Source organism: Lemur catta, chromosome 11 (assembly GCF_020740605.2).
Source record: "Lemur catta isolate mLemCat1 chromosome 11, mLemCat1.pri, whole genome shotgun sequence".
NCBI lineage: Eukaryota > Metazoa > Chordata > Mammalia > Primates > Lemuridae > Lemur > Lemur catta.
Window position 1 is genome coordinate 29,006,369 of NC_059138.1, and position 13,781 is coordinate 29,020,149.

The 13,781-nt window shown below is 42.4% G+C and overlaps 1 protein-coding gene across 8 annotated transcripts in view; it reads right to left on the reverse strand.

Moving 5' to 3' along the window:
- The window catches only part of ST7 (suppression of tumorigenicity 7), a 233,914-nt gene that overhangs the window by 18,288 nt on the left and 201,845 nt on the right, over nucleotides 1–13,781 (reverse strand). For all 8 annotated transcript variants that reach the window (XM_045564842.1, XM_045564839.1, XM_045564844.1 and 5 more), the window contains one exon: nucleotides 1,536–1,686. In XM_045564842.1, the coding sequence (XP_045420798.1) occupies nucleotides 1,536–1,686 (151 nt within the window). The remainder of the gene's footprint in view (nucleotides 1–1,535; nucleotides 1,687–13,781) is intronic.

Genomic DNA, 13,781 nt, shown 5'->3' on the forward strand with positions numbered 1-13,781 from the left:
GGCCTTTTAACTGAATCCAAGTCTTACAGAACACATTGTTCTATGAAGTTTAGATTCAGCTAAGGGGCTGCACTCAGGGATCTGGAGGGCCATGTGTGGCCTTGAGGCCGCAGGTTCCCCACGCCTGGCCGGCCACCAGGAGTATGTCATTTCACTGACCACGCAGGGGTGGAAGCATCAATCAAATCAACATGCTTCAAGTTATAAACAGTAAATTATGTAAGTAGAGCCACTATTAATTTTCTGAAGAAATATTTTCAAAACTAAACAGAAACCTTTCAATCCACTTTAGGCCCCATCTCTGTCAGTTTATTTTCACCCCATCCCACTTTGCTCCCCCCTCTCCCTTCCTGCACCAACTTGGATTCCTGCTGGGTTAGGGAAGGGCAGGAAAAGGGAGGAGCAGAAGATTATCGAAATGAAAATGGAAGCAGCAAAGATAAACAGAGTGAAAGGATTGAAGACACTTGTTTGTGAGGCTGATCAGAGTAGGGGTGAACTGGGAAAAAATTGTCAGAAAACTTTAATATTTATTGCTTTGTTTCCTCATGAGAGGGGAAAAAAAAACATGCTACATGTTGTACTTGTTTTGCTTCAATTAAAACTAGCAGAGTGTCAATACACAGGTTGTCCAATAATCTGTAGTCTTGGGCTTTTTTCCCTTAGTTTATATTCCCCCAAACAGCCCCACCTCTTACTTCTTCACACAGTGTCATTGCTTATGATACTGTCCTGGTTCCTCAAGGCCTCGTTCAGCTCTCATCTGACTCATAAGGTACCCGTGACCCCTCCACCCCATGACCTCTCCCTTCTGAAAAATCACTAGGCAGTTGCCACATGCTGCTAGATGACATGCTTCTCCAAGGCAGGGAACATGTCTCATTCGCCATTAGAGCCTCTTCTCCTTACACAGAATGATAAAATCTATAGAGAGCATGTACTCAGATTTATTAATATTTATTGCTCCATCTATCTACCAGGCATTTATCCATTCACACACAAATGCTACACCTCCTACCAAACACCAGGGTCCAATGGCCACTGTTCTTGTTGTGAAACATAACTGCCACGACTTTGTGTGTAGCTAACTTAGCTCCAGTGGACGGTAACTGTGGCTCTTAGCCAGCCCTCCCATAAAGGCCATAAACACGTGGTAATCTGAGTCTAGCACGAGGCCTAACCCCATGCCAAAGATTACCATGACGTGCAGGGGCTGTCCAAGTCTCAAAGAGGGTTTTCAGGGTGGTGGAGTGCTCCTCTGCCAGAACAGTCCAGATTTACCCCATCTGCTGCATAAACTAGCCTTGCTGAGCTGTGGTGATGGCACAGTAATACCCACCAGGAAACAAGGAAATGAGAGAGCCTAAGTCATTAACTGTCTTATGTTGTCTTATGTCTTAGTTTAGGGCCATCACAGAAAACAAAAGCTATATATATGTAAATCTTCATTATTCATCATGAATGTTCAGGGCAAAAAGAGTTTTAGCACCTTTTCATGCTCTTAAAAAATGTTTCAAAGAAAGAAAATTACTTACTGCCTTCCCATGTACAATGCAAAAGATTCAAAGCCCCTTCCACCCTCTTCCAGTGTGCAAGATGAAAGAAGGCATATGCTATTGCTTCACTGTCTCCTCTCTTCAGGATGTGCTCTGGGGGTAGGATTAAGCTTTTCATTTCTAGTAGGTACTGAAATAAAAAAGGCAGGAGACAGATGTGTTAATACATAGTAATTTGGAATTCAATATTGAAAATAGAGAGGTTGATTTCCCTAAAGCCACCATTTATAAGCATTTCATCAAATCTGCAACCTCATTACTACATTTGAAGGCAATTACTAAAACATTCAGCAACCCAAAGTTTGCTGACAGATGGTTAGCCTTGTACTCATTTCCTTCAGTGAAGATCAGAGGCTTTCAGGCTAAGATACTCTAATCAAAGAAATATCTTTAGACTGAAACAGCATAAAGGAAAATGTAGAAGACACAATAATTTGGTATAATTTTGGAACCAGAATGAAAATATATAAAATGGACACATGAAGGTTACGAAGTTACGTGGCTAAACCAACTGCACCAGACAGACTTGAGATTGAGTAGCACTGCCCATTATTTCCTTCTATACAGATCTATCAAGGAGAGGGAGCTCATCCTGCGAAAAGAGCCACCCACAGCTGCTCAGATGCTAGCGGGAGGAAGGGTGGCAGCCGGAGCATAGAGAGACTCTAGGGAGGAAGGAGGCGGGCAGTACAGACCCAAACTGTAGTGTTCTTTTAGATCCGTTTCCAAGGACTTGGGGGAGGTGGTACTCAGCTTATGTTTCTTCATTCCTGTCTTCTATTAATACAAAGGAGGTAGGAGTACAGGGCAAGAATGGATATTCTTCCCGGGGGCTGAGAAAATACTACATTTCCATTTTTATTCTTTCTATAGAATAGAAAGGGAGGCAAATTTAGAAGGGTATTTTATATTTGCAAATGTTAATGTCTCTTTGCTGGCTGGCATTGTCCCGGTGCTCCACTCCTCATTATCTCCCCTCCCTGATCTATCCCCAACACACACACACACACCCACCACCACCACCACCACCAAAGAAGACCATAACAACAGTCCAAACATCTCTTTTAAGATGGAAATTAGCAGACAAGGGAGGGATGTGTTTAATTAAGATGGGATGAACACAGCCAAGTGCTGTTAGAAGAGGTGCTCCAAAATTTTAATGTCAGAAATAATTGCCTGTGGATTTTTCTGTCTGTGGAAATTTATGAAAGAGAGCAAAGGGTGAAAGAGTCCTGATATACACAATGGAGACCATGACACAACCATCAATGTTTCATTGTCATCTAGCTGAGGATTTATACCCCTTGGCCATCACCCAGTTGCCTTTTCTTTCCCTCCCCTGCTGGCACACTGCATACAGCCCAGTAGGAGCTAGGAGGACACATTTGGGCATCTTGGCTCAGCAACTGAAACTTTACTCACTCTGGGTCTGATATTTGAAGAAATGGCCAAGCCTCTGGCCTCAAAGCAGAAAGAGTAGGGAATTGAGAGAGCGACACCCGGAGAATAGCACAATAGTGATATGGTCGTCACATTTGGGGGGTAGGTAGGATAGAAAGCCCTCTTTGATAGAAAGACCTCAATAGAAGAACCTCTTTCCAGGCTGGTCCATGAAAGGTGTTTGTTATTTTACTGGGAACTCCTCAAGTATGAGTTCCAAAAGAACTTTTTGGCCACTTGCGTTTTTGGGTGCTACAAGCTACTGCTTTCTTCCTACATCTTGTATTAAAACAGTGTAGGACAAAAATCTTCTGGGAAAAGTAACAAAGAGAATTACCTGGCAATCCAACTAGCACTATGTTCATAATGAATATCAACCATGATATAAATATAAAAGCTGGATTTTACATTCAGAGATACCTGGTTATCCTCTCATGATTTTGTTACCTTAATAGAAGCCATTATAACGTACACTGCTATTGCCAGTGAGAGTCATGAGAAAGATGCATAACTTGTAAAGTGCTGTGAACTGTCTTAATTGTTTCAGAGTAATTTAGAGAAGGAAGATCATTTGATTACCCTTAATAATCATTGAGAAAATAAAGAAGGGAAATTTCTTGCCTAATGAGAGCCCTAGAATAAGATTTTGATCTGAGTTTCTAATAATTATTCTTAGCCACCCTGCCTGTCAATAGCCAACTTTTTGAAGGATCATGTTGTATAAACTTTGAAACAAACTAAACATGAAAATAACTAACTCATGTGTTCCAGGTATACAGAAATCTCTTTAAGGTCCCTGAGAATCAGATGGTGGCCAAAAGAATAGTATAAACTACCATTCCTTTTATTTCTATGATTAGGAAAGGCTTGCAAAGTCATTTCATTAAGCATCTATGAAAGAACTCTTCTCTTGGCCTAAAGAACCTTTAGGAATAGGGGCACCTGAGAAGAAGTGGGCCTGGTAGTTACTCACATTTGTGGGTAGAACAAAAACTCGGAGGAGGTAGGGCAGAGGAAACTTGGCAATGGGGGATGGCATTCAGAAAATTACTGCCAAGGGTGTACTATAGATCTGTGCTATCCATGTTCAATACAGTAGCTTCTACCACACATGGCTATTTAAACTTAAATTAATTTAAATCAAACAAAATTAAAATCCAGTTCCTCAGTCTCACTAGCCATTTTCAAGCCCTCAGGAGCTGCCTGTGGCTAATACCTACTGTATTGGATACTGCAGGGGACATTTCCATTATTACAGAAAGTTCTTTTGGACAGTCAGTGTAGTCACTGATTGCCATAGACAATGGTTTCTAATCTTCAAATAACTGGCTAATTTTTAACATGAAAAAATTTGGCCAGGTGCTGTGGCTCATGTCTGTAATCCTAGCACTTTGGGAGGCTGAGGCCAGGAGTTCAAGAGTAGCCTGAGCAACACAGTGAGATCCCATCTCTTCAAAAAATAGAAAAATTAGCTGGGCATGCTGGCTCATGCCAGTAGTCCCAGGTACTCGGAAGGCTGAGGCAGGAGGAGCGCTCGATCCTAGGAGTTTGAGATTGCAATGAGCGCTTCAACTGGGGCAACAGAGTGAGACCCTGTCTAAAAAAAAAAAAAAATTCACATATTGGCCACCAGGACATCCACATAGACTTGAAAAACAGCAGTACAGGTGTGTGAGACAGATGGCTTACTCAGTCTGTGGGCTGAATGGGATGCACATGAGTTTAAGGACATTGCCACCAGTCCCAAACGTAGGCCATGAGGTAATGTTCCATTTCTCCTCTACGTTCTCTCTAATCTCTGTGTATGTGTACTTTTCACATACACCCTCCCATTAGTTATCCAGATGTCTTTCTTCTCAGCCAAATCATAAGACCCTCAAGAGCATGAACCTTGTCATCTCCATCTTAATTTCCCCTCCTGCACCCCTCATAGAGCCTTGTATATTAAGGTAATATTAAAAAAATTGAATTAAATTGAAATCTTACTTCCCAAGAAGTCTCTCAAAATGAATACCCATGGCCTAATCAGCTTCACCCAAGCAACTCACCAAGGAAACTTAACTCTGCCTTCATCTTATCTATTTTATGGCAGAAATAAGTTATGTCTATAAAGTAGCTTTATATTCCTTTATAGTTCCAAACAAAATGTTGGCCCTAACCAAATGATGAAGGCTAATAACAACAATGTGTTATGTTTTTGGCCAGGCTTAAAATGGCTGGCAAGATCAGTTCTCAACATGTGCAACATTTAAATTAGAAAGGCATGGAACAACATTTCACATCTTACTTGTCAAGAGAAAAATAAATGAAAGAGGGCAGATCCCTATCCACAAGTATGCAGAAATCAATTAGAATAACTATAGCTTGCAAATCAGAGAACAGGCTCTGGATGTCCATAATAATGACTTGGTTTCTACTAGCTAAGCCAGCATTCTCCACTATCATGCCCACCATCCTGCCTCTAACTTCCTTCCCAGATTCTCAGATCACACTGATCTTCAAGTACAGTGCTTCTAACGGTTTCGGAAGCAACTTTTCAAAATCTATTTGTGTCAGAATCTAGTTCCTTATGCCCAATACAGGAGCATATGAAGTCAGGTCACACATAGAGGAGCAGAGGGCTGTGGTCCTTGGGTGTGAGTAGCACCTATTCCTGGAGGTATCTTAGCAGAGGCTGGCTCACCTGTCAGGAAGACCACAGAAGAGATTTGGCCTGTCAGAGGCTACTCCAGGTAACTGCTAACGTCTCTTTTGTTAAGATATTAAAATTCTACAATAATTTGAGTGAAATGATCCCAAAGTTATCCTTCACATAGATATTAATGCCAAAGAACTAATTCATAACCCCCCTTTTTGGAATTTTCAATACCAACAATAGCATAAGTCATATGAAAATCATTTGCAAAAGTTGGAAATACATCACTTTGGGTAGTATAGACATTTTAACAATGTTGATTCTGCTGACCCATGAGCATGATATGGTTTTCCACCTGTTTACGTCCTCTGCTATTTCCTTCCTCAGTGTTTCATAGTTCTCCCTGTAGAGGTCTTTTACCTCCTTAGTTAAATATATCCGTAGGTACTTTATTTTCTTTGTCGCTATAGCAAAAGCAATCCTATGCAAAAAGAACAAAATGGGAGGCATCAATTTATCAGACTTCACACTATGCTACAAGGCTATAGTAACTAAAACAGCATGGTACTGGCACAAGAACAGAGAAATAGACCAATGGAACAGAACTGAGAACCCAGATATAAAACCATCCTCATATAGCCATCTAATCTTTGACAAAGTAGACAAAAACATACACCAGGGGAAAGAATCCTTATTCAATAAATGGTGCTGGGAAAACTGGATAGCCACATGTAGAAGACTGAAACAGGATCCACACCTTTCACCTCTCACAAAAATCAACTCATGGTGGATAACAGACTTAAACCTAAGGCATGAAACTATAAGAATTCTAGAGGAAAACTTTGGAAATACTCTTCTGGACATTGGCCTAGGCAAAGAATTTATGAAGAAGACCCCAAAGGCAATCACAGCAACACAAAAAATAAATAAATTGGACCTGATCAAATTAAAAAGCTTCTGCACAGCCAAAGAAACTATCACGAGAGCAAACAGACAGCTTACAGAACAGGAAAAAATATTTGCATGCTACACATCTGATAAAGGGCTGATAAGTAGAATCTATTTAGAACTCAGGAAAATCTGCAAGAAAAAATCAAACAACTCTATCAAAAAGTGGGCAAAGGACATGAACAGAAACTTTTCAAAAGAAGACAGAATAATGGCCAACAAACATATGAAAAAATGCTCAGCATCTCTAATCATGAGGGAAATGCAAATCAAAACCACAAAGAGATATCACTTATTTCCAGTGAGAATGGTCTTTATCAAAAAGTCTCAAAACAATAAATGTTGGTGTGGATGCGGAGAGATAGGAACACTCATACACTGCTGGTGGGACTGCAAACTAGTGCAACCTCTGTGGAAAGCAATATGGAGATACCTCAAAGAGACACAAGTAGATCTAACATTTGATCCAGCAATCCCATTATCGGACATCTATCCAAAAGAACAAAAGACATTCTATAAAAAAGACATCTGCATTAGAATGTTTATAGCCGCATAATTCACAGTTGCAAAGATCTGGAAATAACCCAAGTGCCTACCAATATATGAGTGGATTAATGAAATGTGGTATATGTATACCATGGAGTACTATTCAGGTATAAGAAAAAATGGTGATATAGCACCTCTTGTATTTTCCGGGATAGAGCTGGAACCCATTCTACTAAGTGAGGTATCCCAAGAATGGAAAAATAAGCACCACATGTACTCACCATCAAATTGGTTTCACTGATCAACACCTAAGTGCACATATAGGAAAAACATTCATCAGGGGTTGGGCAGACGATGGGAGGGGGGGAGGAAGGGATGGGTATATACATACATAATGAGTGCGAAGCACACCGTCTGGGGGGTGGACACACTTGAAGCTCTGACTCGTGGGGAGAGGGGGGGAAGGGCAATATACGTAACCTAAACATTTGTACCCGCATAATATGCTGAAATAAAAAAAAAAGTTGGAAATAAACAAAATGTAAGAGAACAGATTAATTAAATTATAGCACATTTAGATGATGGCTATCAAGTTGTTCCCAAAAAATGGGTAGTAGAAGAATATATATTAGCATGGGAAAATGTTCATGATATATTGTTAAATGAAAAAAAAATGTACCATAACAATATATGCAGATTATTATTTTGACAATAAATATGTTTATGGAGGCATTACAAAACATTGGAAGGTCACAGAATGAATGTTCATGGTGGCTAAATATTTGATTTACCAGAGATTAATTTATTTTGCGCTCTTTCTGTGCTTTCTAAGTTTTCTGTAATAAACATTTTAATTTCTCTCTCTATATATGTATGTGTATATGTAATACAAAACTATTTTCTACACTTGCATCAAAACCACAAAAAAGCAAACTACCACACAAAAGATATCCAGATATAGCAATTTTTTGCATGTCTACAATGCTTTGGTGCAACTGGCTCTGATAAAAGGGCCTAGGACCAGAAATGACATTTTTAAAACATCAATAAAGAGTTCAGAGAATAAAACCAGTGCTATTTGGAAGAGATGCTACATATTCTGAGTTTCAGTGTTATTTACTCCCTGGACTCAGGAAGATGCACAGCAGTATCTGCAAGTAATCATGGCTTGCTCAGACCATGCTGTGATAGAGACTGTGGTGCACACCTCCAGGATTCCCTGCCTCACCCCCTCTCATCTGCCATCTGCCACTTTCGACTACTTACTCGAATCCTAGCTCTACTATTTTGCTGTAAGACCTTGGACATGCTATTTAATTTCTTTGAACCTCAGTTTGCTCATCTGTAAAACTGGAATAATAAAAACACAAGTTTCGCTGGTTTTAATTTTTGAAGATTACATAACATACACAAAACATTCACATAGTACCTGTAACATAAGTGTTCACTGAATAGCAGCTATTTTTGCTAATAAATAAAATGAAATGTTTATATTACCACAGAGGTAACTTGAGTTTTGTGTGTGCATATGTGCCACAAAAAAGTGAGTTGTTTCTAGGTAAAATACTTTAGCAATTTTATCATAGTAGCATATCAGTTGAAGAGATATGGCTACCAAAGTCCACCATTCAACCAAGATGGAAGCAAGCATAAAGCAAAGCTGAAATGACACATTAAACCTGGCGAACTGTAGCTCTACTCAAGGGTCCTCTTCTCAAGGTACCTGCTTCTTCCTGGTCCACTTATCTATTCATCAGTTACTTTGCTTCATTCAAAAAATATGCGAGCACCCACAGTATATCCCAAGACTACAGATATAGGAGCAGCCACCACTTTCCCAAGGATATGGATGTGGAAGGATCCACAATGTACCTCAAGGGCATAGACATGAATCAGACCAGATCCCTACCTTGATGATCCATAATCTTTGTAGGAATACAGGAGGAAGAGAGAGAAGGTAGAAGGGAGGGAGAGAAAAAGAGACAGAACATATAGACAAAGAATAAAATTCAACCTGATGAGTACCTTAGTAAGAGGTGCATACTGAGCACTAAGGAGCAAATGGGGAGCACTGTGTCTGACAAGGCTTCACAGATAAAGGAAAATGAGAGTCACTCTTATTAAATAAACAAGAGTTTACACTGGAAAAATGGGGAGGGGGGATTCCAGAGCAGCATCAAAGGGCAAAGCATACCAAAAGCATCAAAGGGCATGATTTGCTTACGTGATGGAGCTGGAGTACCAATGTAATAGCAGTTGCCAACACTGATTAGGCACTAACACATGCCAAGCATTATTTCAGCTACTTGTTACACCTACTCTGTGAGGGAGCTAATATTATTTAATATTATGTCTATTTCACAGATGAGAAAATGAAGGCTTTAGGACGTTAAGTATTATGACTTGCCCAGGGTTGCCCAAGGTGCATGCGGCAGAGCCTGCACTTGAACTCAGGCATTCTGCTCCTCTCCAAGGGGATGAAGCAGGAACAGCGGGTTGTAAGAGGCCATCCATGACATGCTCCCGATGGTGCCTTTTACCTGGAGTTACTCTGTGGTTTTCAAACTTTTAGATACAGAATACAGTTAGCCCTTGAACAACAAGGGTTTCAATAGTGCAGGTCCACTTATAGGTGGATTTTTGCCAAATGCGGATTGAAAATACAGTATTTGTGGGATAGGAAACCTGCAGAAGGCAGACTTTTCATAGACTTGGGTTCTGCCAGGAGTGTTGGGTGTCCTGGAACCAGTCCCCTGCAGATACTGAGGGACAACTGTAATTTGTTGAAAGGAAAAAAAGAAACCTAAAAGATACACGAAATTGATGAAAAAACACAACTGTGGGGGAACCTGAGGGAGGGACCCAAGAAAGGTCTGAGGACTCCTCATGGCTCCTAGTAAGATGGTTTGAATGCCCCAGCGGTAGGCATTGGGAAGTCAGCTGGCGCAGTTTGTGGCTTTAAGAGAAATGATCAAGTCATATGTAGGACCATCAGACAGGGAAGACATGGAAGTTAGCGAGGTCTTAAAAAGAAAGCTCCTGGAATAGTCCAGGTGAGGGGAGATAAAATTGGGGGGTGGGGGGAAACTTTCCCAGGACTTGGTGCCTGACTAAATCTAAGACTGAAAAAAGGAACCAAGGGTGGCTGAATTTTTTAGCTTAGGAAACTAGAGCAATGCGAGCTCCTTAACTAGGATAAGGACCTCAGAGGAGGAAGATGCTTAGCAATGGGAAGGCAAAAAAACAAAACAAAACAAAAAACCGGTTTGAAGTGTCTGCAGAACACCCTGGAGAGATGTCCTGAAGGCAGCTGAGTGTGCAGGTCTGGAGCTCGGGAGAGAAGCTGGATACAGACTTGGGTGTTCTGGGCCACAGGTGGAGGCTGAGCAGTGGCAGCACATGAGATCTCCCAGGAGAGCTTCGAGCAAGAAAGAAGACAGCAGTGAGTGAAGCTCCCAGGAGAACCAATATGAAGGAGTGGGCAGGACTGGAAAGGAGGAGGAGAAGAATGCTCAGAGATATAGGAGTGACACAGAGAGGTGTCATGGAGCAGAGATGGCATCAGGATATTAAAAGTGGTTGGTCAATGGGACCAAATGCTACGGAGGGATGAAATAGGGTAAAGTTTGAGAAGAGGCTAAAGGCTCTGGTGGCCTAGGTGGGAGTGACCTTGGTGGGAGTGATCTTGGTGGAGGTAACCTTGGCGGGGGTGACAGGCGAGGCTGGCCTTGGTGGAGCAGCTCCAGTGCTTTTTGTTAAGGAGAGACTTATTAGAAACTTTCTATTCCTGAGAAATGTGGCTAAAAACTGGTTTCTGTTTATTTTCCTCTGGGTCATATTTCCACAATACATTCTCCCTACTCTAATCCAAAAAAGCTTTGGAACAAAATATGACTCAATACAAAGAAACTTATATTGAAATAATATTTCTGAAATGTGCCATTGATATACAGTATTATAGACAGTCTGCCAGGGTATTTTGAATTTCTGCTTCCACGCTTCAAGCATTTTTAAATGCTAAAACCCACTACACATTTTGTTTCCTAAATTGGATTAAAAAGCAATTTTATACTCTGTCAATCAGCTTTACCAAGATATAAAGAGAGGATTGCTCTAGTGTTTGCATGAAATAGAATTTCCATCACTATAACAACGTCCTGTAGATAGCCATTAGCATATACAATTACCAGGATGTTTTTCTCCACAAGCCTCTTGAAATCCCCATGAAATTAGAGTTTCTAGATTAACATTAGTTGAGCTTTTTTTTTTAAAGTATATTTTTAACGGGAATGCGTTTCTGTCGTAACATTCTTCATTCTTTCCTCTTTATTTTCTCATGACTTTCCACACTCCTAGACTTAGAATTTAAAAACTAAATATCTGTTAGGCGAGGTCCTCACCTCAATATTCTAACAAGCCCAGGCTGCGCTGTTGGTGGAATGAGTTTCAGGGGTGTGGCCGCCCTCAGCTCCCTCAGGGACGCCTCCTGCCCCCTCTTCTGCCCCCTATGGGCCCAGTGAGAAGAGCACACGGTTCAATAGTTCTGGGATTTGGGGCAAGCTTAAGACAAAACCTGCCCCCACCCCCACCCATTGATACTGATGATTTTTCTCCCCTAGTAGCTCGACAGACAACACCCAGGCATCCCAAGGAGCTGGCACTGGCTCCCACGGCCCCTCCTAGCTGCTCAGAGTGGGTGTGAGGCCTCCTGTTCTATGGGTGGGACCTCAGCTGCTTGGGACTTTCCAGGGAGGGTGGGTCACAGGCATCTGTTATTATCTAAACTGTATGCAGCGGTGCCTTGGGATTGTCGGGCCAGACTTTTCATCCCAGCTTCAACCAGGGCAGTTCTACTTTCACTTGCTTATTTATTAAGGTTTCATATAGTACTGCATTAGAAGGGGAAAAATGGTTATTGCTTACAAAAAATCAAAAGTTGTTTTTATTTTCATAAAAGTAAAAGCTAAGCTACCGTGAGTGGTTAAAGCACAAGCTGGCCCCGCGGGGACTATGTCTGGTGGTGAAGAGGACCCGTGACTTGGGCTCTCCTTGGTGATACTGACCAGGGCAGACTTCCTATCAGCCAGGGCTCAGTTTGGGGAAGCACCATGACCAAGGCTTTCAGAGTTGAGAGGTTTGGGCATTCCGTACAGAGGCCACTCCCGCAGTGCTGCACACTTGGAGAATGTTTGTAACAGCAAAGCACAGGGTCCGGCTTCCAGGAGTTACAGAGCACCCGGGTTACCTCTCCCCCAGCTCCAGTGTGCGCTGGCTGCCTCCTTCTACGGGGTCCAGCAGCATTCTGCCTGTCTTCTCAATGACTGGGCCTCCTTCTGAGCATGGAGCATGTTGGGACCACTGTCCCAGTGCCTGCCACATAACTGGAGGTCAGTAAGTGCTAGCCGAATGCACTGTTGGGAGGGAAAAGAGGACCCTGCTGTGCAATTGTGCACCTTTGGAGAATACGGAAGCTGATGGGAGAAGCAGGAAGATTATCCCCTCCACGGTGAAGGGAAGCTGGGCCATGCCTCCCAGTTACTCGGTTGGAGCAGAGTGATACTGGGTAAGTGAAAGCAGTTCAAATATGTTGTGGTTGACAGGAGACCTAGCAGGGTATGTAGCTTCCAGCTGAGGGAGGAACATGAAGAATTCCTCTTTTGAGGGCATGAGAGCCCTTCCACCTCTGATGATGAGGACAGAAACCAGGCTAGAGAGGGCAGGGGCAGGGAGGAGAGGGGAGATGGGAAACCCAGGCTGTGAAACTCAAAACTTGTCAGTCCAAACCAGTCTGAAAATAACATCTGATGACTTTTAAGTGGGCCCCTACCTCATCTGTGACTCTGGGCACCTGGATCCCCTGACCACACAGGCTGCACTAGGGGAGGTTTCCCTGCCTCCTCTCTCTCCTCTTGCCCTGGGGGTGGGTAGTGGAGCATCACTCCAACAATGCCTGGGAATAAAATAAATAACTGCTTGTTTTTTATAGGTTGAAGAAGAAAAGCTTGGGAAAGAGTGAAAACTTAACAGAATCTGGAAACATTTTGCTGGAGGAGAAAATAATGATGAGTTCAGTGTGTGTGTGTGTGTGTTAGTTAGGGACTGTTAAGGCAGCCCTACAATCTGCTTACCGAGACAGGAAAATCTGAGTTACAGCATGGGAAGAAAGGGTATCCTCAGCCTCCATGGGGTTGGAGGTGGGGACCCTGCCTTTGTAAAGAAGGGATAATGAAAGTAGAAAAGGCATAGATGCTTCATGAAGCAACCTTACTCATGTCTAGAACAGACTTACAGGCCTGCTCCACCTGAAAAGGCAGGGGGACAAGGGGGGTATGGGGAAGTTTCACCCCAGACATGAAGTGCTGTGCTGGGGCCAAGGACCTGGTAGAATGGGGTGGCAGGAAGCAGGAAGTTCTCTGTTTAGAACAAGAATACAAGACACAGGTCAGAAATGGTAACTCTTAACCAGCCCCAAACAAAGGACTTACCAAGCAGCTACAAGCTGTGGAATCCCTGGAGACAACAGCTGCAGCCAGAACGTGCTAGAGCCTCCCTCAAGTCTGGAGGCCTGAGGGACCCTGAGGGTACTCAAGGTCAGAGGCATCAGGGTGCCACGGTTACACTCTCTGGTTGGCCTTCTTCAGGCTAGGGTGGCCCAAGAAGTACCTGATAATGAATGTTTCTAGGCAGCCTCTATTTCCACCTAGCCTGCAAGCACA